This window comes from Protopterus annectens, chromosome 4.part0 (assembly GCF_019279795.1).
Source record: "Protopterus annectens isolate FY-2018-M chromosome 4.part0, PAN1.0, whole genome shotgun sequence".
Taxonomy (NCBI): domain Eukaryota; kingdom Metazoa; phylum Chordata; order Ceratodontiformes; family Protopteridae; genus Protopterus; species Protopterus annectens.
In genome coordinates, this window is record NC_056733.1 from 835,474,054 (window position 1) to 835,497,151 (window position 23,098).

General features: G+C 42.5%; 1 protein-coding gene across 4 annotated transcripts in view; it reads left to right on the forward strand.

The window, feature by feature from the left end:
* Nucleotides 1–23,098, forward strand: part of SEPTIN2 (septin 2) — a 1,307,428-nt gene that overhangs the window by 177,822 nt on the left and 1,106,508 nt on the right. For all 4 annotated transcript variants that reach the window (XM_044068783.1, XM_044068784.1, XM_044068782.1 and 1 more), the window contains one exon: nucleotides 7,232–7,318. In XM_044068783.1, the coding sequence (XP_043924718.1) occupies nucleotides 7,232–7,318 (87 nt within the window). The remainder of the gene's footprint in view (nucleotides 1–7,231; nucleotides 7,319–23,098) is intronic.

Here is a 23,098-nt window from a genome sequence, read left to right on the forward strand (position 1 = left end):
TGTCTCGGTCAGGCTTCAGTGAAGTTGGTTAATGTTCATGTTTTCTGCAGCCATGTCTTCAGGTAGCTCTGCTTTCTGTTGACAATCTGGATGCACTGCATACTGCTGAGGATTAAAGGTCACTGAAGTACCATTTCCTGCATCTTGATTGTTACTCACTTTAATTGCTGTTTAGTAGCATTGTCATTAACTGCAGCCATAACTTGAGTACAGTAACTGCTGAACATCACTAATGCCCTTACTTTTGCTTCCTTGTTCCAATTTTGGTGTTAACTTAAGCAGTTTTTCTTGTTTATGAGAGTGGCTTTGTTTGTAGATGTTTATCGTGTTTCACTGTTGCAGTCATTACACTTGGGTTATCTTGCTGGCAGGCTACCCGCAGTCGGCCTGAATTCCAAAGTCCTGGTCCGGCGTCGGTTGCTGTCACCTCTTCCCTGACGTCAGTGTGCCAGGGGTATAAAAGATGCAGCAGATGCCATTTTCTTCAGTCTTTTGCCGCGCGGTGCCTGAAGCAAAAGCAGTTTGCAAGTGCCGGTCGGCCGACTCCTGAGATTTTCGAAATTGAATTTCAGATCTGAAGTCTTCTGTAAAGCTAAGTACCCTGTTGGGGGAAACTTTTTTTTTTTTGCTCCAGACCGATGTCAGAAAAAGTTAACAATTGTATTTCTTGTGGGAAGCAAATACCTCATAAGGATTTTCATTCTTACTGTATTCCTTGCCTAGGCCCTGACCACGACGTAGCTAGTTGTCGGTTTTGTGCTAGATTTAACCAATGCAGTATTGAACGCCGGTACCATTTTGCTTTTCATTACTTTGGCCGAAGGTTTAACTATATAATGCCGTCGGAACAATCGACGACCAGAATTCGTAAAAAGCGCAAGGAAAAAGAAAAGGACAGGCATCTGAAGTCCAAAACCACTGACAAAGCCTCTTCTAGGCCAATCGCCGGTTCGCTGGTTCTCGGGCGCTTTCACAGCCCCTGACACCCGCTACATCAGAGCCACAGGCCGCCTCCGACTCCCACGTGGAGACAGCTAGGCCTCTGGATACTCAAGGTATTGGGCCTTCGGAAACTAATCCCCAAGATGGATCCGGAGCCGCTGAGCAGGCATCGGCTTCTGAGGGTGTTTTCAGACCTACACAGCTTTATATCAAGCCAACTTCAGCTTCCAAGACAAAGACTAAAACAGTTTTAAAGACAAGGAAACAAGTACAGCATTCTCCAGGACAGACTTCCATGCCTAAGAAGCAGATGCTCAAAATGGCCGAAGACCTAATTACTTTGATCAGGGGTTCCCATCCCCCTCCTGATGGCCTAGGCAAGATACTGAATATGATTTCTCTGATCAGGTTTCCATTTCCTCTGACTTCTCTTCAGAACAGGGATACTCTATTCCTCCCTATGAGGATTTTGATGCTGAAGAATCTATTCATTCAGCTTCTCCTCCTGAGGATTACTCATTTGGGGAAACCCTGCATACCATGAGGGAGCATTTCCACTGGGAGAGCCAAGTTTATTCGGATTCTAAGAAAAGGCTAAGAGACTTTCTTCTACTACCTCAGCACAGACCTCTTGCTATTCCGCCTGTTCTAGACATTGTAGATGATGTATTTTCAGAGTCTGGCCTGTCTCCCGACTTTTTACCTCCTGCACGTGTTAAGCCAGACAGATACTACAGGGTTCCAGATTCTCATATATTTCTATATAAAAACCCTGCTGCTGACTCAGAAACTATTTCTCAGGGTCCCAAAGGGGTCAAGGCTGCTACTGCAAAAAACCCTGTCCCCTCAGATAGAGATTCTAGGGCACTGAACAGATGGGGGAAAAGGTTTACACTTCTGCTACCTTGGCTGTAAGGGCTTTAAATTGTCAGTTTCATATGCTTAAATATCAGCAAGACTTAATGTCTCTGTTAAAACAGAAAATGTCGACAAATTCTGAATGTTCTGAGAACAAGGAATCGCAGGATTTATTGCATGCAGCTGAACAAGTGGGAAAACATACTTTACAATGTGGTTATGATTCGCTGGAGGCCTCTTGCAAGGCCACTGAACAGGTTCTGTTATTAGAAGGCATGCTTGGTTAAAGGAACAGACTCTGCCTGATCATGTTAAAGCAAAATTATTGGATGCTCCATTACAGCATGATACTTTGTTTGGTGTTAAGGCAGAAGAGGTGTTGAAGAAAATGGAGGATGAAGCTAAATCTATGCAGATAGTGAAGGCTTTCTTACAGGTACAGCCACCCAGATTTAGCAGGAACTGGCCTTCTAAGAATTGGTCCTTTCCCGTGTCAGACAGGCCACAAAGAGGCAGATACAGATGCCCTAGAGGCAGACAACAGCCCCAGGGCTCATTCAGCCCCAAACAGTGGGGTGCTTCTACCTCCAAAAGCGGAGAAGACAAATCACAGCCATATAGGAAACAGTCCCAATGACTTCCCTCTGCCAATGCCAATCACTTATCTTTTGGCAGCACCCTTAGGGAGAAAGCTAGCACTTTTTTCCACAAAATTGGCACACGATCACCCAGGACAAATGGGTCCTAAATATAGTCTCTCAGGGCTACAGGTTCCACTTTCACACCCTTCCAAAGGCAAAAGGTATGCCAAACCTGCCACACAATCAATGGGCAGAGGCACAAAAACAAGTTTCATCTCTCATGGACATGAAGGCCATTCAGCCAGTGCCACAACAAGAGCAGGGACAAGGATTTTACTCGAGACTTTTCTTAGTACCAAGTAAGGACAACGCATGGAGACTAATTCTGGTCCTGTGTATTCTAAATACCTTTCTGGACGTTCCAAAATTCAAAATGTTGACTCTACAACAGCTTCTGCCCATGCAGGGCAAGAAGGCTTGGCTTGTAACTTTGGACCTCAAAGAGGCATACCTGCATGTCCCAGTCAGACAATCTTGCAGAAGATTCCTCAGATTCATAGCTGGCTCAATGCACTACCAATTCTCTGCACTGCCCTTTGGCTTATCTACTGCACCCAGGGTCTTCACAAAATGCCTGGCACCAGTAATTGCATTTTGCAGACAGAGGAATTCAAATATATCCCTACTTGGACGACTGCCTTATTCAAGCAGAGACCAAAGACATTCTACTAAAGCATCTGGCGTTTGTAAAAAGATTACTAATTTGCCTAGGGTACACAGTAAACGAAAAGAAATCAAAACTAGTACCCTCTCAAAAGATAATATTCCTGGGTGCAAGCTTAAGTACAACTGCCCAGATGGCTTATCTCACGCCAGACAAACAAAGGCAACTGACTTCTTACTTCAAAAGCATGGCAACAAAGGCCCAGTTATCTGCAGGCTCTGGGCTACATGGCCTCCTGCATTCTGCTAATTCCATATGCAAGACTGCATATGAGGAAATTACAATGGTATCTAAAAAGTGTTTGGACTCACCATTGCCACAGCCTGGAATCATTAATTTCACTCAATCCCTGCCTGCAACAGGAGTTTCGATGGTGGGCACAGGCCTGTCACCACAACAAGGGACAGCCATTCACTTTACCCACAGCCAGGCAAACACTAACAACAGATGCGTCAGATTCCTGCCATGTGCGCCCCCCAGGCATAAAGTGTATTCAGGGCCCATGGCCCCCAAGCCAAAGGCATCTTCACATCAATCAAAAAGAGATGCTAGCTGTACAAAATGACCTGACAGACTTCAAGGACTTACTTCATCCAGGACAGCTGCTGTTAAAGACTGACAACACCACAGTTATGTTTTACACAAGCAGGGGGGCACACATTCCTACTCCCTCTGCAGACAAGCCACGATTATGTGGAACACAGCATTGACCTACCAAGTACACCTGCAAGCACAATTCCTGCCAGGAAAAACAAATGCTCTGGCAGACGAACTAATCAGAAACCTCATGGATCCTCACGAGTGGAAACTAGATCCACAAATCTTCAGCATAACAAGGAAATGGGAATGCCCAGACAGATCTTTTTTTTGCCTCCTTTCACATCTGCCAACTTCAGAGATTCTGCACAAGGACTTATCACAAACAAGCATGGAAAGTGGATGCCTTGTCCTTCAGCTGGAACAACCTTACAGTATATGCCTTTCCTCCGCTGCCTCTCCTCCCCAAGGTTCTCCTAAAGGTCAGACAAGAGAAGCCACAAATGATACTAATTGCCTCAGATTGGCCATGCCAACACTGGTACCCAATCCTAAGGAGCTTGCCCCAAGGCCCAGCCTGGACATTGCCTCAAATTCCTCATTTACTGATCCAACAAAACAATCAGATCCTGCACAGCCAACTCAGAACCCTAAATCTAGCTGCATGGCGGATAGTGTAACCATTCAGAATACACCTCTCTCTAAAGCGGTTATGGATGTTATTTTGGAGGCCAGGAGGCCCAGCACCAGAAAATCTTTTATGCAGAAAAATGGTAGAGATTCTGTGCTTGGAACCAGGCACAAGGAATTGACACGCTTGTCCCAAATATACCTCAGATTTTACAATATCTAATTGAGATGCTGGACAAAGGCCTATCCTTTTCATCAGTTAAGATCCATGCCTCTGCCATTTAAGCTCATTACAATGCATTCCCACTTTTATTTTTTCACATCCATTGCTGAGGCAGTTCCTCGGGGGGCCAAAAATATAAGACCTCCAAGGAGAGCACCAATACCTGCATGGGACCTCAATTTTGTCTTGGAAAAACTGACACAGCTTCCTTTCAAGCCTGCCAATACAGATGAGATAAAATTCATATCCTGGAAAACAGCTCTGCTCCTAGCAATATCTTCAGCAAGAAGAGTCTCAGAGTTACAGGCATTTAATGGCTGTGGAAACTTTTATTATCTTCCATCCGGAGAGGGTTTCTCTAAGGACAAACCCAACATTTATGCCTAAGGTGTGGTGTCCAGTGTGGCTCTTAACCAAACCATTCATTTGCCTACTTTTTTCCCAAACCCACAGAATAAATGGGAGAGACTTCTGCATTCTTTGGACATACACAGACAGCTACGCTTCTACTTGGACAAAACTAAAGCTTTCAGAAAGACTGAGCAACTTTTAGTGGCATATGCTGCAGGATCACAAGGAAAGGCCATCTCAAAGCAGACTATTTCAAAATGGATAGGACACTGCATTCGTTTCTGCTATTCATAACATGGCAAGTCAGTACCTAAGGGCATTACACCACATTCTACCAGGGCAGCAGCCACCTCAGTAGCCTTTCTCAGAGGAGTACCAACCAAGGATATTTTGGAGGCTGCAACTTGGACTTCAGTGCACACTTTTACTAAGCACTACCACTTACCTCTTTACTCTAAATCCAGAGCAGGCTTTGCCACTGTAGTTCAGCAGGGCCTTATAGCCACTTCTAATTCTATTTAGACACAGCCACCCAACCTCAGCTTTGGGATTCAACCCAAGTGTAATGACTGCAACAGTAAAACACGATGAACATAGTACAGTTGTGTACCTACCATAAATGTAGATGTTGGAGTGTATTCACTGCTGCAGTCCAGGTTACCCACCCACCATCCCCCTTTCTTTGCTGGGACTTATCTGTACTTCTGTATCCTATACAACCTATATGATGTATTTGCTTGTAGATGAAGGTATTGTTTCTTTTAGTGCATGCTTTTATAAGCAATGTTTTTTAGCCTACCCTTTTGGGGGCACCTGACATCTGGGGCAAGAAAAACTGAAGAAAATGGCGTCGGCTGCATCTTTTATACCCCTGGTGCACTGACGTCAGGGAAGAGGCGACAGCAACCGACGCTAGACCAGGACTTTGGAATTCAGGCCAACTGCGGGTAGCCTGCCAGCAAGATAACCCAAGTGTAATGACTGCAACAGTGAATACACTTGAGCATCTACATTTATGGTAGGTACACAACTGTACTTGCTCCCCCTATCAATCACAAGTATTGTGTGTGTGTGTGTGTGTGTGTGTGTGTGTGTGTGTGTATGTATGTATATATATATATGTATATATATATATATATATATATATATATATGTAATTATGTAAATAAACAACTAAACATTACTAAAACTTTACTGCAAGCTCCTCAGCTGTGTCATCTACTGTGTATATGTAAATAAGCTGCTTGCAATAATGTCTTTATTTTCATAGACTGTATTCGAAGTACAACTTTTGATATAGTGCTTTATATTTTACTGTTTCAGTCACAACTTGTACATTGACTCTTCATGGCTGCTGAAATGGCATTTGTAATGTAATGTCTAAATTTGGTCCAAATATGCCTTACTTGTAATATTGCATTAAGTATGTGCTCTGCCTGTAATATTGTTAAATACTAAATTAAATTATGGGTGCTGTTACTGTAGTTGTCTTTTGCTTGCTCAGGTCATGGTTGAAAATGGTCTTTGGACCAGGTCCGTTACCTGGTTGATGAACCGAAATAAATAAACTGATACAGGTAATTATTGCAGACAGCGATGAGGAATAGAAAAGGAGTGACCAAAATGGGAAAGTACTATTTTTAAGGGAAAAAGAAAAGTGTCTTTCATGCTAAAAAGATGTTATGTAAATATGTGAGGTTGAAGAGTTATAGTTCAACCAAAATTCTGTGGTAAGTAAATGGGAATACATGTCGCTCTTGAAACTAAACAGGGTAAGCAGGAGAGAAGAGAGGAAGTGTTTAGGAATGGGTGCCAGATGATAAAAGAGAAAAGGTGTGATAATTCTGACTGCAGACAAGGAATTGGAGGTGGGTGGGTTTACTTTGTATGTTAGGTTAGGTTCAGGGCAGCCTAAGAGGTGCTAAATGATAGCTTGCTATACCTTCTCACTGGATGTGATGGGGGGGATGTTTTTTCTTAATCCATTTTAGCCCAGTGTATGTGATTATTAGTTCTAATACCCTTGGGGGGAAATGAATTGTAGCTTTGGTATTCTTTGGTCCTTCAGCTGTGATACCCTGGAAGAACTCTTGACTTGTAGTAATAAGTACACAAAACAAGAGTAGTTGTTTGACCAAGCAAACTTTACTGGTGGTATGTCCTTGCACTGTGAGTAGGATGTATATATCTGCTTGTGTACGTCTTTCTAAGTGTATGTTTTATTATAGAGAAACACGTGTATGTTGGCATAGATAAGAAACATGCCTTTAAACAGTTGAGTAGATGGGTGATATTTCTATATGAAAAATGTTTGGGTGATTTTTCTGTATGAAAAATGCTAATTTTTTCAGAAACTGACTGCAGATATGTGACTTTTTTGTACAGGTGAATCTGGCTTGGGAAAGTCCACATTAATCAACAGCTTGTTTTTAACCGATCTCTACCCAGAACGGTACATTCCTGGGGCTGCAGGTAAGTGTACTGTATAAAAGGCAGTCTACTCTGACATCAGTTTAATTTTCAGTAGTAAGCCTTCCAGTGACCCTTGTGTCCTCCTTTTTGGTACTGATAATTGGTTGCAGAAAATTTTCTCTGTCTTTTTCAGGCAAAAGTGGTGTTGCCCATTAACTGTGCTTGTTGTAGATGACCTCATTTTTGTGAGTGGACCTTTACAGTTACGTTAACTTTGTGTTTTGGGATGGGATGGAATGCCTCCCACACATGAAAATAACCATATGACCTTTATGTTAAAACTTTGGGAAGCTTTTGATGAAAGCAACTTTGGAAGGGGCATATTTTGGCAAAAGTGGTTTGTGCATAAAACACAGTAATGTATACTTGACTGAAATCTACACTTGCAAATAAAAGTTGCTGCAAAGAGGGGATCCCTTTCTCCTTTGAATCTTGACCTCAGAACTGATTGCAATTCCATCTTGATTCATTTGTGATGCTTCATCTGGTTTTGTTCCAGAAAAGTAATCAAAGTCAAAAGTCAAGTAAACTTTGTCATTTAGGACTACACAAGTGCAGCCTAAACGAAATTCCGAGTGTCAGACCAAGAGCGTACATAGAAAGCAAGGATAACAAGAACAGTGTAACATTTCAGTTAAAAAAAAATATTCAAAGTAATCGGTGGCTGGTATCCAAGTTTATAAGTCTCAACACTGTTGGTTAGAAGCTGTTTAAGTATCTGGTGGTCCTGCAGCTGATACTCCGATATCTGTTGCCGAAGACAGTTGTATAAACCAGCCATGTGCAGGGTGAGAGGGGTCACAAATTATTTTGAGTGCACATTTAATGCTTCTTGCTGCAGAGATCCTGGATTGATGGTAATTTGGTACCCATGATTTTTTTTCAGCAATTGTTACTATTCTGTAGCTTCTTTGTTTCTGCTATTGTACTGTTCCCAAACCAAACTCTGAAGCTACTAGTGAGAATGCTCTCTGCTGTTTTTCTGTAGAATGTGGTGAAAACAGTAGGTGGGAGCTTTGCTTTTTTGAGCCTTCTGAGAAAGAGACATTGGTGTGCTTTTATAGGTTCATAGGTTGGTACTAGGCTATCTGCCCTAGGGCCTATACAAGCCGAGCCATAACAATTCCCTGGCTATTTCTTCCCACAGTATTTACTTCCCTGGACCCCTGTCTAGCAGGGCGACTAACTTATTTTTGACCAACTGGTCGATGTTCAAAGTCAATGAGAGATCTTCCAAATGTGCACCCCTAAAAGCTTTGTAGATTTTGACCCTTTCCATCTTTTCACCATTTACTCGTTTGCAGTGTGTTTGTAGTGTTGACCTTTTTCTGAAGTCTATAATAATTTATTTTGGTTTAGTGACATTCAGGTCAGGGTTGTTATTAGCACACCAGTCATTCAATAAGTAGACCTCTTCTTTGTAAGCTCTTTCATCCTCCCCTTTGAGACCCACAACCGTAGTATCATGTGCAAACTTAATGATGTGATTGGTGGTGTGTTGTGTTGACCAGACATGGGTGAGGATGGTGAAGACAGGGCTTTAACACACAACCCTGAGGAACACCGGTGTTGAGTATTATGCATCCTGAGGTGGTCTTGCTTGCACATGTTTTCTGCAGTCTGTTTGTCAAGAAATAAAGGATTCAGTTGCACATGAGCTTGCTAACTCCAAGATGTACAGGCTTGTCAGTAAACTGCATTGGAACCACTGTATTGAATACCAAACTGAGGTCAAATAAACAGCCTGATGTAGTTTCTTCCCACCAGATAATCAAGTGAGAGGTGGAGTGCCATTGAAATAGCATGTACAGTAGATCTGTTGGCCAGATAAGCGAACTGTAGAGGGTCAGAGGTGGGTGGAAGGTTTGCTGACAGATGCCTTTTAACTATCCTCTCAAAGCATTTAATGACCTGTGAAGTTAGAGCAACCTGTCTGTAGTCATTCAGGTAGGCTGGATTAGCTTTTTTGGGGGAGAGGGACAGTATTCATCATCTTGAAGCAAGCGAGAACTTTACCAAGAATAAGGGAGGTGTTGAACTGAGAATAGTTGGTCTGCACAGCCTTTAAGTACTTTGCCCAGTATTTTATCAGGACCAGTAGTTTTCCTTGGGTTAACCACCTTAAGTTGAGATCTCACTTCATTGGAGTTGAGGCTGAGCACCTCCTCCTGGTTGATAGCTAGTCTTGTAGCAGCCACATTGCTCTTCTCTTCACATCTGTTAGAAAAGGAGTTCAGTTTGTTCGGGAATTCATTGTTGTCTTCACATTGAGCTGACCTGGTTTTGTAGTAAGTAATCTGTTGTATCCCTTGCCAGAAACTCCTGGTGTACCACTTGTCTGCAAACTGACTTTGTAATTTCTTACACACACATTGGTGTTTGCCAGACTACTTCATACTTTAATTAGTGACTGGTTGTGATGCTGTTGATGAATACTGTTTGTAAGAAGAACATCTGTACCTGCACATAGTAATGTTTGCAAAACTGTTTACAGGTTAATTTTTAATTATATCTGCAGTGTTTAAGCACAGTTCTGAAATCAGCACAGGAGTAGTGTTTATATTTGTCGTCTCCTTAATGCTGCATTACACAAACAATTGCTGTTTATACCTCTGGCTGAACAAGTGTTTAAAAAGTTGTAATAAAAGGGGAATGAAGGGGTGGAGGGTGGGGCTGGGGAAATGGAAGAAGAAGAAAAGTCACTTCAGGAGTGTTAGTGTGTGCACCTGTGGTTATCTAGTAATAATCATCGATGGTCTTAAAAATGCTATGATACACCTTCAGTTATTCAAATGGCCTGGATGGAGAGAGGTAATCAGTGCAAAAAAGAAAAGGAAATAGAGGTTTTGTTTTAAACTGAAGTCATCCTCAAGCCTTGGTGGGTACCTTCATGTGGTGAGCCAAATGCCACCAAGGCAAAACTGATGATATGAAAAAAATATATATGATTTTCTGTAAGGAAAAAAAGGAAGGGATGGGTGTGCACATCTCGGTATAAAAAAGGGCCTGGTCTGGCAGAGACATTGTAGAAAGACTAGTTCAAAGTTCTCCAAGAATAAACGACCTACAGACACTGGATCCTACCCAGTTCATCTTTAAGGGCAGATCCTGCCTCTTAAACCTGGTCGATTTCTTTGAAACAGTCACCAAGGCCATTGACGAGGGGAAGGTGGTCCACACAGCCTACCTGGACCTCGCAGAAGCCTTCGATACAATACCGCACTCGGGCATTATAGATAAGCTCACCAGCTTAAATATAAACCCCTATGTCAATAGATGGGTTGCAAGCTGGCTCAAGGACAGAACCCACATGGTTAGAATTGCTGGAGCCATGTCAGACTCCAAACCAGTTACAAGTGGCGTCCCACAAGGCTCAGTCCTGGGACCTCTCTTGTTCGGTATATATTTCTCAGAGGTACAGGCCAACACGGAAGGACTGTGGTTGACCAAGTTCGCATACGACTGCAAACTGGGCGCCATAATCGACTCTCCAGCCGACACAAACATCCTACAAAAGGGCCTCATAGAAACAGACAACTGGTGCCAGAACCATGGCCTCAAGCTAAACGCTAAAAGTGTATAGTCATCCCCTTCGGCAAAAACAAAGTGCCCGCAAATTACCACATAGATGGTAATCCATTAAGTACGGAAGAAGTAATTAGGGACCTGGGGACTCAAGTTGATAGCAATCTCTCATTCGACAACCACGTGGCCAAAGTGGTTAGAAAATCATTTTATATAGCCCACCTAATCATGAAGGGATTCACATCTAGATCAGGGGAGGTCATCGTGCCACTTTACTCATCCCTCATCAGGCCCATAATTGAGTACAATGCCCCTTTTGGGATGTACCTTACCAGACACCTGCAGCAACTGGAAAGACCCCAAAAGTACCTCACCAAGAGGATCAAAGGGCTCAAACAGATGCCATATGCTGCCCGGTTAAAGAAACTCCAGCTCTACTCAGTGGCATACCGCCTGCTCAGAGGCGATCTGTGCCTGACATATAAAGCCATGTCCAACCCGGAATTAATCGTCATGCTGCACCTCAGAAAATCCAAATCCCATCGAGCTACGCGCTCGAGAGACTTGAACCTCAGCACTGAAATAAATAGGTCATGCTGGAGGGACAGATTCATAACCCAGAGGCTCCCTTCACTCTGGAATAAAATCCCCAGTCCAGGTTAGGCAGAGTCCCTCATTTCCTCTCTTCAAGAGGAATCTTGATGAGTGGATGGGAGATCGTAGATTTACTCCGGGTATCACTTCTGTGTCACTGTTAGACAGATGCACAGTATACTAACCTCGAAAAAGGGCATAGCAAAATTCATTTTAAAATGGGTGGCGAAAGCCAAACACATTCTGGTTAGGCTTGTAAATACCCTAGGGCAGATAGCCTAGTATGAACCTATGAATCTAAAAGGGAGCTTGCTGTTGTGTTAGGCCGTGATCCAGCAGATGGTCTAAGAGGCTTATTACTGTCATTATGTGGCCAAAAAAAAAAAACAATAATCTACAAAAAGTAAAAAAAAATTGACAAACTTCAAGCTGGAGACATTGGGTAGGTACTAGGTTTGAAAGAGAAGAGTAGCTCGATTCATCTTCACTGCTTTTTGCTGCAGTCAAGGTTTTCAGTTATCAGAATGCACTGAATGTCTGATTCCTGTTGTCAGTGATGAGCATTTTTTTCATTTAAGTGCATTTTTGGTGTTTGTGTGTGTATGTATGTTCTCAGCTGTGTACTGCTGTTAACCTTGAATTTTTTTAAGCTGCTTTCTTTTGCGAGACCCTTGATGTCTTTGTACTGCTTAGTGTACTTATGGTAAATTGATTCTACTGAAAGACTTTTGTTTTTAGTCTCTCTTTCTTGTGTAAGATTGTCAAGTAAATGCAGTGTGTGACCTCTTTCGCCTGCCCAACTCACCATTAGTGCTGCTTCTGTCCTAATGGATGGTACCAATGACATCCAGACAGGTGGGGGCTTGCAAATGGAAGGTTTGGAATTCACCAAAGATTATATTGTCACATGACAGAGGACCATTCCACCATCTTTGGTGCACAGAATTACCTCATTTGAAATGAGTCTGACTATAAGTATTGCATGTACATTTACTGTCTTGGAGTATGATGCTGACTATGAAGAATTATGGATGTTCTTTGTGTACAACACTTGTTGCATTCAATATTTAAAGGCTCCCTTCTACACCTTGAGTTTAACGTCCAGCCCTACCTTCAGAGCTGAGCACCCTTTTGCCCTTTAGTCAGGCTGATACAGCCTGTCCTCTGATGCATACAGTTTCCTATTCTAAATGGGCATCTATTCATGCCAACTTCTGTGGTGGTGTTTTTTTTTTTTTTTTTTTGCCATGGTGTTTGAGTTTGCTAAATAATGTTACTCAAAGCAGTCTGCTGTTGATGTAGACATTCATCTGCCTCAGACTGAGCAGATTTATTTTTATTATCTAGTTTGTGGAGTTCAAGAAAAATGTGGCATTACCAATGTATCTGACAGCATATGGTATTTTCATCCTGGGGAAAAAAGTTGTGAATATCTGACAGAGATTCTGTAGAATGATTTCCATTCTCAGGGTTTATACCTGTAGGTACAGAACACAACATCCCCAGTTGTATAGTTTGATGGGGGGTTTAGTAGGAAGACCATTAGGAGAATGTAACTAGCCATCCAACTTTACCAAGACAGGGTCGAGACCCTTACCAGACTGACTCTGTGCCTTGCCAACTTGCAGCTGCAGGGTAATGTAAATATCTATTTTTGAGATTGCTGTAGAAGGAGAGAAAACCTTAGCGGGAGAAGTAGGGAGGCCTCCTAGCAAGCCAAGGTTGGCTTGTATCATGGAGGTGCCCTTGTAGCCTCCAGTCCTGCAGCCTGCTTCTGTTGAGGCTTTTTGCTTTGCCTCTTTGAGGCCAAGGATTCTCAGTAATGCAGGTTTCTGGTTTTAAAAGGAGAGGAGTAGGGAGTCCCCGAGCAGGACCAGCTCATTGGGACACCCAGAGTCTGTGGGTAATGGTACTGCAGAGGTAGCTTTGCAGACTATAGCAATAATGTCTGCTTTTGTCAAAGCTTCTAGCATTGCCTCTGAAGGCCACAAAATTGTTAGTTGCATGGATTTCTGGCTTCAGAAGTGGCAGTGTGTGTGGGGTTTGGCATCTGCCAGAAGCATTTTGGTCTTTGTTTTGCATTTTTAAGCTATTTTGGAAGTTTTCTACTTTTTATTATATGTATCTTTTCTTTTTCTTTGTGTTGAGTAGTCTGAATGGCTTTTGAAATATATCATAAGAGGGAGTACTGCTGTTGCTACCTTATTTATTTGTTTTTCCCTCCACAGTCCTTCAGTGGACACACAGAGAACGAACTGCCATATACTGTTTTTACGATTTACAGTTTTAAGGGCACTGAAGCTGAATATTAAGCAAAACATCAACATGTGAGCCACAGAGAGAAGTTGTAGCGTCTTGTGTCCTTGTTCTGTTGTGTGTTGCTTTTGAGCTGATGTCTGTAGAGTTCCTGACCCTGTTTCTTAGAGTATTGAAATTATCAGGATTTGCCACTTGCTTTGTCATAAGAGAGAAAGCGAATTCTAAAGGAATTAAGAATGAGTGTTTTGGACACTGTGCTTGAGGTGGAAGAAAAAAAAAGTTGGCAGAACTGTTCAGAGTACAGTGCCACGAACATGCAGAAGTGCCTTTTGTTGTCTTGGGACTGTTTGCCTGAGCTGGAGAGGCTTGGTACTCTTTTAGGAATTGAGCTGATCTCTCTTACCAAGTACAGAACAGAAGGGTTCTGGTTTCGGGGGGATTGGCACTGATAGGCACATTTAAAGCATCTAAAGAACAGAAGCGGGGAAGAAAGATCTGTAAAGGAAGAAGGACTGACATCGAAGCAGTGGCTGTAGAAGGAATAAAACTTGGAAAAAAAAAAACAGTACTGTGATTTTTCCTCAGTATTTTCTGGCAGGAACATCAACCAATAACTGTTTCAGTACACTGATCTGGCAAGTGAAGTTTGTGGACTGTTTGTGGTTTTTTGTACTGTGATGGTTTTATACTTATTTGTAAAAACTAGCAGATTCAAGTTGAATGTTGGCAGATTTGTGTTTATGCTGTGAAAGTGTATGCAAGGCAAATGCTCTTGTGTTTCAGTTTTTGCTGTATTTTTAAGATATAATAGCTGCATTTAAAAACACTACAGTTGTTTGAGTGGATTTATTTTATTCAGAAGAAAGACCTAAAAAAAGTGATTCACATTAGATACCTGCCTATTGACTTAGATCTTGATTTGCTAACAGTACTTTTTAAAATACAAGAAATTGAGGGGACTGTGTTTTAAACAGATACATTAACAAATATAAATTGGTATTGATTACATGATTAAAGCTGGCAGAAGGCTTCTTAAGTGTCTTGGTTGTTCGGAATGATCCTATATAATTTTTGTATCCCTATTATCAGCATTTGATCACTACTGCTGTAGACTTGGTTTATAGAGATTATATCCTACTAAGGATGTAACAGCTGGACAGCTTCCAGCGCTTCAGGGCACTTTCCACTTGCCCAGTTAGTCAACACAAGCTTTCATGCTAACAGAGAGAGGGAGGCTCTGTGAGGTTGTAGTCCATTGATCACATCAGTACTGAGGTCTGGAGTGCATTGCATCTCCATTGCACAGCAACCTCTTGGACGCTAGTGAGCATGTATGGGTGTTAAGGCTAAACAGAAAACCCATATCACTCCTGATGACTGCCTTAGTGATGACTTTTCTCTTTCAGCTTTTGCCTCAGTAATGAGGAACAGATAGACCAGTTGACTGAAAGAGAATCTAATGGTCAGCAGGCAGCAATATGGCATTTTAAATTGTACAAGAACCTGGCCAAAAAAAAAATTACAAGTAAATGGGGCATTGATATGTTGGTCAAGATCCAGGAGGACGCAATTAATGTATGCAATAATAATAATAATTAAAAATATATATATATATATATATATATATATATATATATATATATATATATATATATATATATATATATAATGTGTGTGTATATTTACATACATATATATATATATATATATATATATGTGTGTGTATATATTTACATATATATGTCTGTAGACTATGAAAATATAAACAATAGAAATTTTACTTTTAGATGTCCCTGCTGTTGGGAAGCCCTAATTCTGTAGGGTCAACGATTGCCACAGTTACCTTTACTGTAATTCTTTGGCATTTCTAGATGCAGTAGGTGTCTCTGGATTGTAAGGGATTATAGATTACACTCCTGCTACGCTTTTCCTTCAGAGACTTCAGCTGCCAGTCCAACGAACCCTGAGAAAGGTAATGAGGTCTAAGAAAAAGGGGATTGAAGACAAGGATATAAAAAATTTGCTTGATTTTATGTTGCCTATCTGTCCAAGTTACAAAGCACTTTTGGAAATGTAGCTTATGAGGCAGTTGATACATCATGTAGGGCAATAGAAGCCTGTGGATCATCAGGTCCCTGACATTTGGAGGTATCAGGATGCTTACTCATCCCTCTCTCCCCTCTGGAGCACCCCAACACTTTCCCATATAACCCAAGACTTACGGTGTTTTGTAAAAAGATTGGAAGCAATTGCACCGGAATAATAGGATTGCAAACATCACAAAAATGGGTACAGTCTTCATTGTCTAGAAAACCTGTAGTTCAGTGGCATAACACCTGATACCAAAAGACCAGTTGGATCATCATCTGCAGGTTTTGTAAAGCATGTCAAACACTGCGATCATAAGAGATTCCCCTGGTGTAATGAGGAAAGAATGAGTCCCTTAGGGGAGGAAGGTAGATGATTTTAGTCAAGGCTGTTCCTACTTCCAAGGGACAATGGACCTTGGAGGGCCTACTTCCAAGGAAAGAAGTCCTATTCTAGACTGGTTTCATATAACCATATTCCTGAAGGTCCCTAAGTTCAAGATGCTGATCCTGTAAGGATTTCTTCCATTCCTTCCTCAGTGGGTCATTTTGGTGACCTTAAACACCTTTCCTTGCATTCCAGTAGGCAAAAATGCAGAAGGTTCCTAAAGTTTGCAGAAGGGGAGGGTGCTCTTAGTTCAGTGCTTTGCCCTTTGGCTTGTCCACTGAACTCTGGGTGTTTGCATTGTGTCTGGTTTCGGTAGCAGCCTATTGCAGATGAAGTAGCATTCATATTTACCCTTACTTGCTATTGTTTAATCCTAAGATAGTCCTACCACAGTGCTACAGACTCTGAGAACATGCTGAAATTTTTTGGGGTCTTGGATCTGATTGTTAGCAAAGAAAATCTAATCTGAACCCCTCTCACAAATTGATTTTCTTGGAAATGTGGCTGGACTCATTTCCGTGCAGTCTCTTCCTCCCTCAGGAGAAAATGGAATTGCGCTTCGACAGTACTTCACGGAAGGTGCCTCAGACTTGCAAATGAGGAAACTCCAGTAGTACTTGAGAAATAGGTGGTGTCAGCAGACACCAAATGGAAACTAAGATTGTTTTCTGCTGCCATGTTAAAATCTCATGGTGAGTACAGAAGTGTGCCCAGAACAGGGGGTCTTTTTGGGCTCCCCCAGTTAAAACTGACCATTGTAATAGATTCTTTGGCTATAGCTTCAGGAGCTCATGTGGAAGAAGGAGAGGGAGGAGGATGGTGATAAACATTCAAGGAGATGCTAGCACTCATCCTGGCTCAGAGGGTATTCCAACCTACCTTGAAGGAGGGAGTGTTGCAGGTGAAGACACAGTACCACAGTCATGTGGTATATAAATCGGAGGGACTCCTACTTGGTATGCAGACTAGCTCTGTAAGCTTGGGAAATAGCCATGGTGGTGTTTGGATGATTGATTTTAATACAGAATGTGATAGCAGGTAGCTTGAGCAGATTGCAGGCAGACCCACACAAATGGATCTTAAACATGGATACATTTCTTGGATTTACCAGGAGATGTGGACTACTGGACATAGACCGGTTTGCTTCCCATCTGGACAGGGAGCGGAGACGGTTTTGCTCCATAGTAGCAACTCTGGGACCAGGAAAACAGATGCTTTTTCCAGAGTTGGATAGGTCATTTCATCTTTACTTTTCTACCTATACCCTTGATCCCCAGGTACTGATCATGGTGAAGGAGGAAAGACAAGAAATTATTCTTGTAGCTCACGTTTGGTCAAGACAGCACAGTTTCCCTGGGAATCATGAAGTGTTGCCTCAGTAAGCAGCTATAGTAACTAAAAATAGAAGGTCTGTACAGCACCCCAGTCTAACCACACTAAGACTGGTAGCTTGTAGGATTTTAGAATCTTGGATACTAAGGAGGTTGTCACAAAAGGAGATACTGCCAGCCCAGCTATCTGGAATTTTGTAAATAATTATATGTACTTTGTGAATATCAACAGGATTCATATAAGATGTTTGTGTTAGAAATGTATTAGAGCTGTATGTCTATATAGGATGGTTTGTAAAATATCGCTTCAACATACATGTCTGTACAAAGTGCTGTTTCAAATGTCTTCACAGTGTACCCTACTGGAATAGAACAGAAATGTGCATTCACTATTGTAATTGTTGGGAAGCTGGAATACAGGAGGTTAACATGCAAAACTTCAGAAAAATAGGTGAAATTAAATTACTTTATGGCTAGCCCATAAAGATGTTATCTTTCAGTTTGTTGAGTGCCGGAACAGACACAAATGTCTGTGCTGAGAAGTTTTCTGTATTGTCTTGGAAGTGTTTTATTGTTTTATGACTTCCAGGATCTGCAAAGATCTGAGGAAAAGCCCTTGTCTATGTATTTTAACAGGTGGATGCTAAATACCGCTAGCTTTCATCAGAGGGGGTTATACCTGGGAGAGTCAGATGACAAGAAATGATGTCATTCTGCAAGCTTTCCCAGCAGCAATATTTGGGATTTTAAGAACTCTCTGAGAGAGACTCAGCATTCTGTAGTCTGTCTTGGACCTGACCAGAAGACTCGTGCTCCACACCATTTGCCTTGCTCTTAGTAAGTTTGTAGGTTATAGTAATTTTCTTAGTCAGAAATATTGCAAAGCTTAATTTAGATGTTTTTTCTTATTTATTTGAGACTTCCTGCAATGTTGTTTTAAACCTTTCCTATGATTTTGAACTCTGCTGACACTGTAAATATATATACCAAGTATTTTCTTCTTTTAATATTTATTATTAAATCTATTTAAACCTTTCATTGTGGCTGATCTGCCTAGAGATATTTAAATTCTGAGAGTACTTGCATATTTATCTGGTGACACTGTGTGGGCCACTCCTAATAGCCTTGCTGTTGGTCAAATTACCATTTGTATTAATAGTAACATTACACAGTAAGGTTGGACACCCTTTGTTAAGGGACTTAAAGTAGCTGAAAAGGGGTTCTAGTGGCAGTGATAACTACTTTATAGTCTGGCAGAAGGGGGCATAGCTAGTAAACCTTTGTCAGCCTTTCCCAGGTGTGTGTGTGTGTGTGTGTGTGTGTGTGTGTGTGTGTGTGTGTGTGTGTGTGTGTGTGTGTGTGTGTGTGTGTGTGTGAAATAAATCTGAGTGTGTGTGTGTCAGCTACTTGGGCAGGGACAAGAAGAACTGGTTGGACAGAGAGAGTGTTGGAGGACTTGGCTTGGAACCCTGACTAAGGACTCGATAGTTGTGCCAGTGGGGAGTCTTGATGGGGATCTGGAGAAGGAGGGAGAACCAGCCCCGGACTGACTGTGGCCTCTGTGTGCTCTTAAGGGAAATTGCACTTGATGCGGAAAGCTTCATCTGGAAGTACTGTGTGTGTACCTGTCATCCTCTGTGTACATTCCCAACTGGTGCCAGTGGTGAGGATTGAGACCCCTTGATTACTAGTCCAGTAACAGGGGAAGCCCCTAGTTTTAGGTACATGTCCAGGACCAAGGGTTAAATGGTTTAAACCAATGGAACCATGTAGTCTATAGATGTCCATGGAGGCAAGGTGGGGAACAAAAGGTGGGAGAACCAATAAGTGGGAATGACAGAATGCCAGCCGTAAGTTGTCTGAAGACAACAATGGTACCAGACTACCACAAGAGGTTATATCCTGTCTTAGTAGATAGAAAACAGGCCATTGCTAGGAGAGAGCGCCTCCTAACCTGCAATGGTTAAAGAAGAGCACTACTTGCTTGGGCAATCTATTTTAGTCTGAGCTTAAGGAGGGACTTCATTCTAAATACCTTTGGCTAGGGTTCACCTTGACTGGGAGGGTGGAAAAGAAAGCAAGCAAGTAGGTATGTTTGAGGATATCCCTGCAGGTGTCCTGATGGGGAATGATTTTTGGTAATGCAGTACCTTGTGTGCATACAGTTACACACAGTCATGCTTTGAGACAAGCATGTGGGTCTGGTAGCCTGGGGGGGACCCAGACAGACCACACACTTGAAGCCAGGAGTGGTGAGGTGGCTACTTCAGGGAGGGAGCTACCGTATAGCAGTGAGACTGAAGGTGAGCCACAGCTGCTGGTGGGTACTGATGTTCTTTTGGACTGAGTAACTGCAATGGCACTTGAGTAGTAGTACCCAGGGTGTTAGCCAGGCACCGCTGTCAGAGAATGTCAGACTTTTCCTCTGGAAGGGGTGCTGGGAACAGGCTCAGCTCTCAGAACCTACATTACAGGGCTTGAGGGAGGTAGGCAATGAGGCACTTTATTCTTAAGGAAAAGGGGTATCTGTATACTGGGACAAAGGGTTACTGTATAGAAAGTGAAACCCTGAGGTAGGGCTAGAGGGTGAGAGAATACAGCAGTTGGTAGTGCCCAGAGCCTACCATCCAGCACTTCTGTAGCCCATAATATTCCCAGCATACAAAGAGATGTATTATGCAGAACTTTTATTGGCCTGGGATTTCCAGAAATGTAACCGGGTACTGCAGGACCTGTGAGCAGTGCCAAAAGGTAGGCAAGGTATAAGACAAGGTCAAAACTCCTTTTATGCCTTTATGCCTTTGCGTGTGATTTAAGGAGCCATTTCAGAGGGTAGCTATGAATATTGTGGGGCCTCTGATTACCCCAAGTTCCACAGGGAAGAAATATATCCTAGTGGTAGTAGATTATGCTACCAGATACCCTGATTCAATGGCTCTGTCTTCCATTGAGGCAGAAAAGGTGGCAAATGCCTTGTTAGAGATTTTCAGCAGGGTAGGTTTCCCAAAAGAAATACTGACTGAACAAGGTGCCAATTTCATGTCGGACCTACTGGCTTGTCTGTGGAAGCACTGTAGGATGAAGCACCTAAAGACCACCCCCTACCAGACTAATGGTCTGGTAGAGAGGTTACATTCTACACTAAAGACCATGCTACAGGCATTTGCAGACCATTTTAAGAGGGATTGGGACAAATATTTTCCCCATTTGTTTTCTTACAGATGGGCACCCCAGGAATCCACAGTTTTTTCCACCCTTTGAGTTGCTGTATGGGCATCTGGTGAGGGTACCTCTAGAGGTGATTCGTAATGAGTGGGTGGTGTGTGTGAATCTCAGAGAGTCCGTGTTGGCATATGTCCTAAACCTCAGAACAAGGCTCAGAGAACTCATGGGTCTTGGCCCAGGAGAACCTGGCAGAAGTCAAACAGCCAAAAAACGTCTGGTATGACAGGAATGCTCGATCGAGAGTGCGTGCTGTGGGGTAGCAGGTTATGGTTCTCATTCCTGTCAGACACAACAAGCTGCAGGCAGCTTTGGAAGGACCCTTAAAGAGGTAAGGAAGGTCTGTGATGTTAACTACATGGTAGAACTCCTAGGCAGAAGGCAGGGGCACAAGGTGTGCCATGTTAACATGATGAAACCTTACCATGATAGGGAGTCCCTGGTGCCAAGTATTTGCAGTAGGAGGCACCCCGAGTCTGAGGGGGATCTATGGCTACAGCAAGCCAGCCAACAAAATCTCAAATTACTATGGTGGAGCCTAGGGTTGCAGGCATATGATTTTGACAGTGCAACACTGTAATGGAGTCAGCAGTGCCAAGGCAGCTGGAATGGGGTAACGTATTCCCAGATAGGCTTATCCCTCTCCAGCAACATTTCTCAAGGGTCACTTGAAAAACTAGCTTGAGTCTTCGAGGAGAGAAGAAGTGTCACAAAAGGAAATGCTGCCAGCCCAGCTGTCTGGAATTTTGTAAATAATTATATGCCATTTGTGAATATCAACAGATTCATGTAAGATGTTTGTGTTACAATTGTAGTATAGCTGTATGTCATATAAGATGGTTTTACAGACGTGTGCTCTTTGAAATGTATCCACAGCGTACCCTACTGAAATAGAACAGAAATGTACATACACTATTGTAACTGTTTAAATGTATATATTTTAACAGGGCCATAACAAAGATGTTATCTTTCAGTTTCATTGCAGCAACAGACACAATGTCTGTGCTGAGAAGTTTTCTGTATTGTCTTGGAAGTGTTTTATTCATTTTATGACTTTCAGGATCTGCAAAGATCTGAGGGGAAAGCCCTTGTATATGTATTTTCACAGATGGATGCTAAGTTCTGGTGGCTTTCAGCAGTGGAGGGGTTTACCTAGGATAAAGTCAGATGACAAGACATGATGTCATTTTGCAAGCTACCCCAGTAGTAATATTTGAGATTTTAAGAACTCTCTTGAGAGAGACTCAGCATTCTGCAGTCTGTCTTGGGACCTGACCAGAAGTCCCATTCACCACATATTTGCCTTGCTCGGAGTAAGCTTCTAGGTTGTATTAATTCTTTTAGATATAGTCAAAAATATAGCGAAGCTTAATTTAGATGTTTTTCTTAATTTGGTGACACTGTGTGGGCCACTCCTAATTACCTTGCTATTGGTCAAACTACCATTTGTATTAATAGTAACATTACACAGTAAGTTTGGACACCCTTTGTTAAAGGCCTTAAAGTAGCTGATAAGGGCTTCTGGTGGCAGTGATATCTACCTTATAGTCTGGTCAGTAGGGGGCATAGCTAGTAAACATGTGCCAGTCTTTCCTGTGTGTGTGTGTGTGTGTGTGTGTGTGTGTGTGTGTGTGTAAAACAAATCTCAAGGAGTGTGTCAGCTGCTTGGGCAGGGCCACGAAGCACTGGTTGGACAGAGAGAGTATTGGGGAACTTGACTTGGAATTCTGCCTAAGGACTCAACTCTATAACTGTGCCAGTGGATAGTCTTATTGGGGATCTGGAGAAAGATGGAGAAGCCAGCCCTGGACTGACTGTGATCTCTGTGTGCTCTTAAGGGAAATTGCACTTGATGCGTAAAGCTGCATCCGGAAGTACTGTGTGTACCTGTCATCTAAGTGTACGTCCCCCACTGGTGAGGATTGAGGCTGTTTGATTACTGGTCCAGATGTTCATCGTGCATACAGCTGCAGTCATAACAGATGGGTTATCCTGCCATCAGGCGGGTCCTCGGTCAGCCGAATTCCAAAGTCTAGGTCTGGCGTCGGTTGTCGTCGCTTCTTCCTGATGTCAGTGCGGCAGGGGAATAAAAGAGGCAGCCAACGCCATTTTCTTCAGTCTTTCTTACCGCGCGGTGCCCAAAGCAGAAGCAGTTCGCAAGTGCCGGTCGGCCAGCTCCTGAGATTTACGAAAAGTATTTCAGCCGAAGTCTTCTTGAAAGCCAAGTACCCCGTTGGGGAAACTTTTCTTGCCTCAGACCGATGTCAGACAAAGTTAATAATTGCATTTCATGTGGGAAGGAAATACTGCACAAGGATTTCCACTCTTTCTGTATACCTTGCTTAGGCCCAGACCACGACGTCTCGGCCTGCCG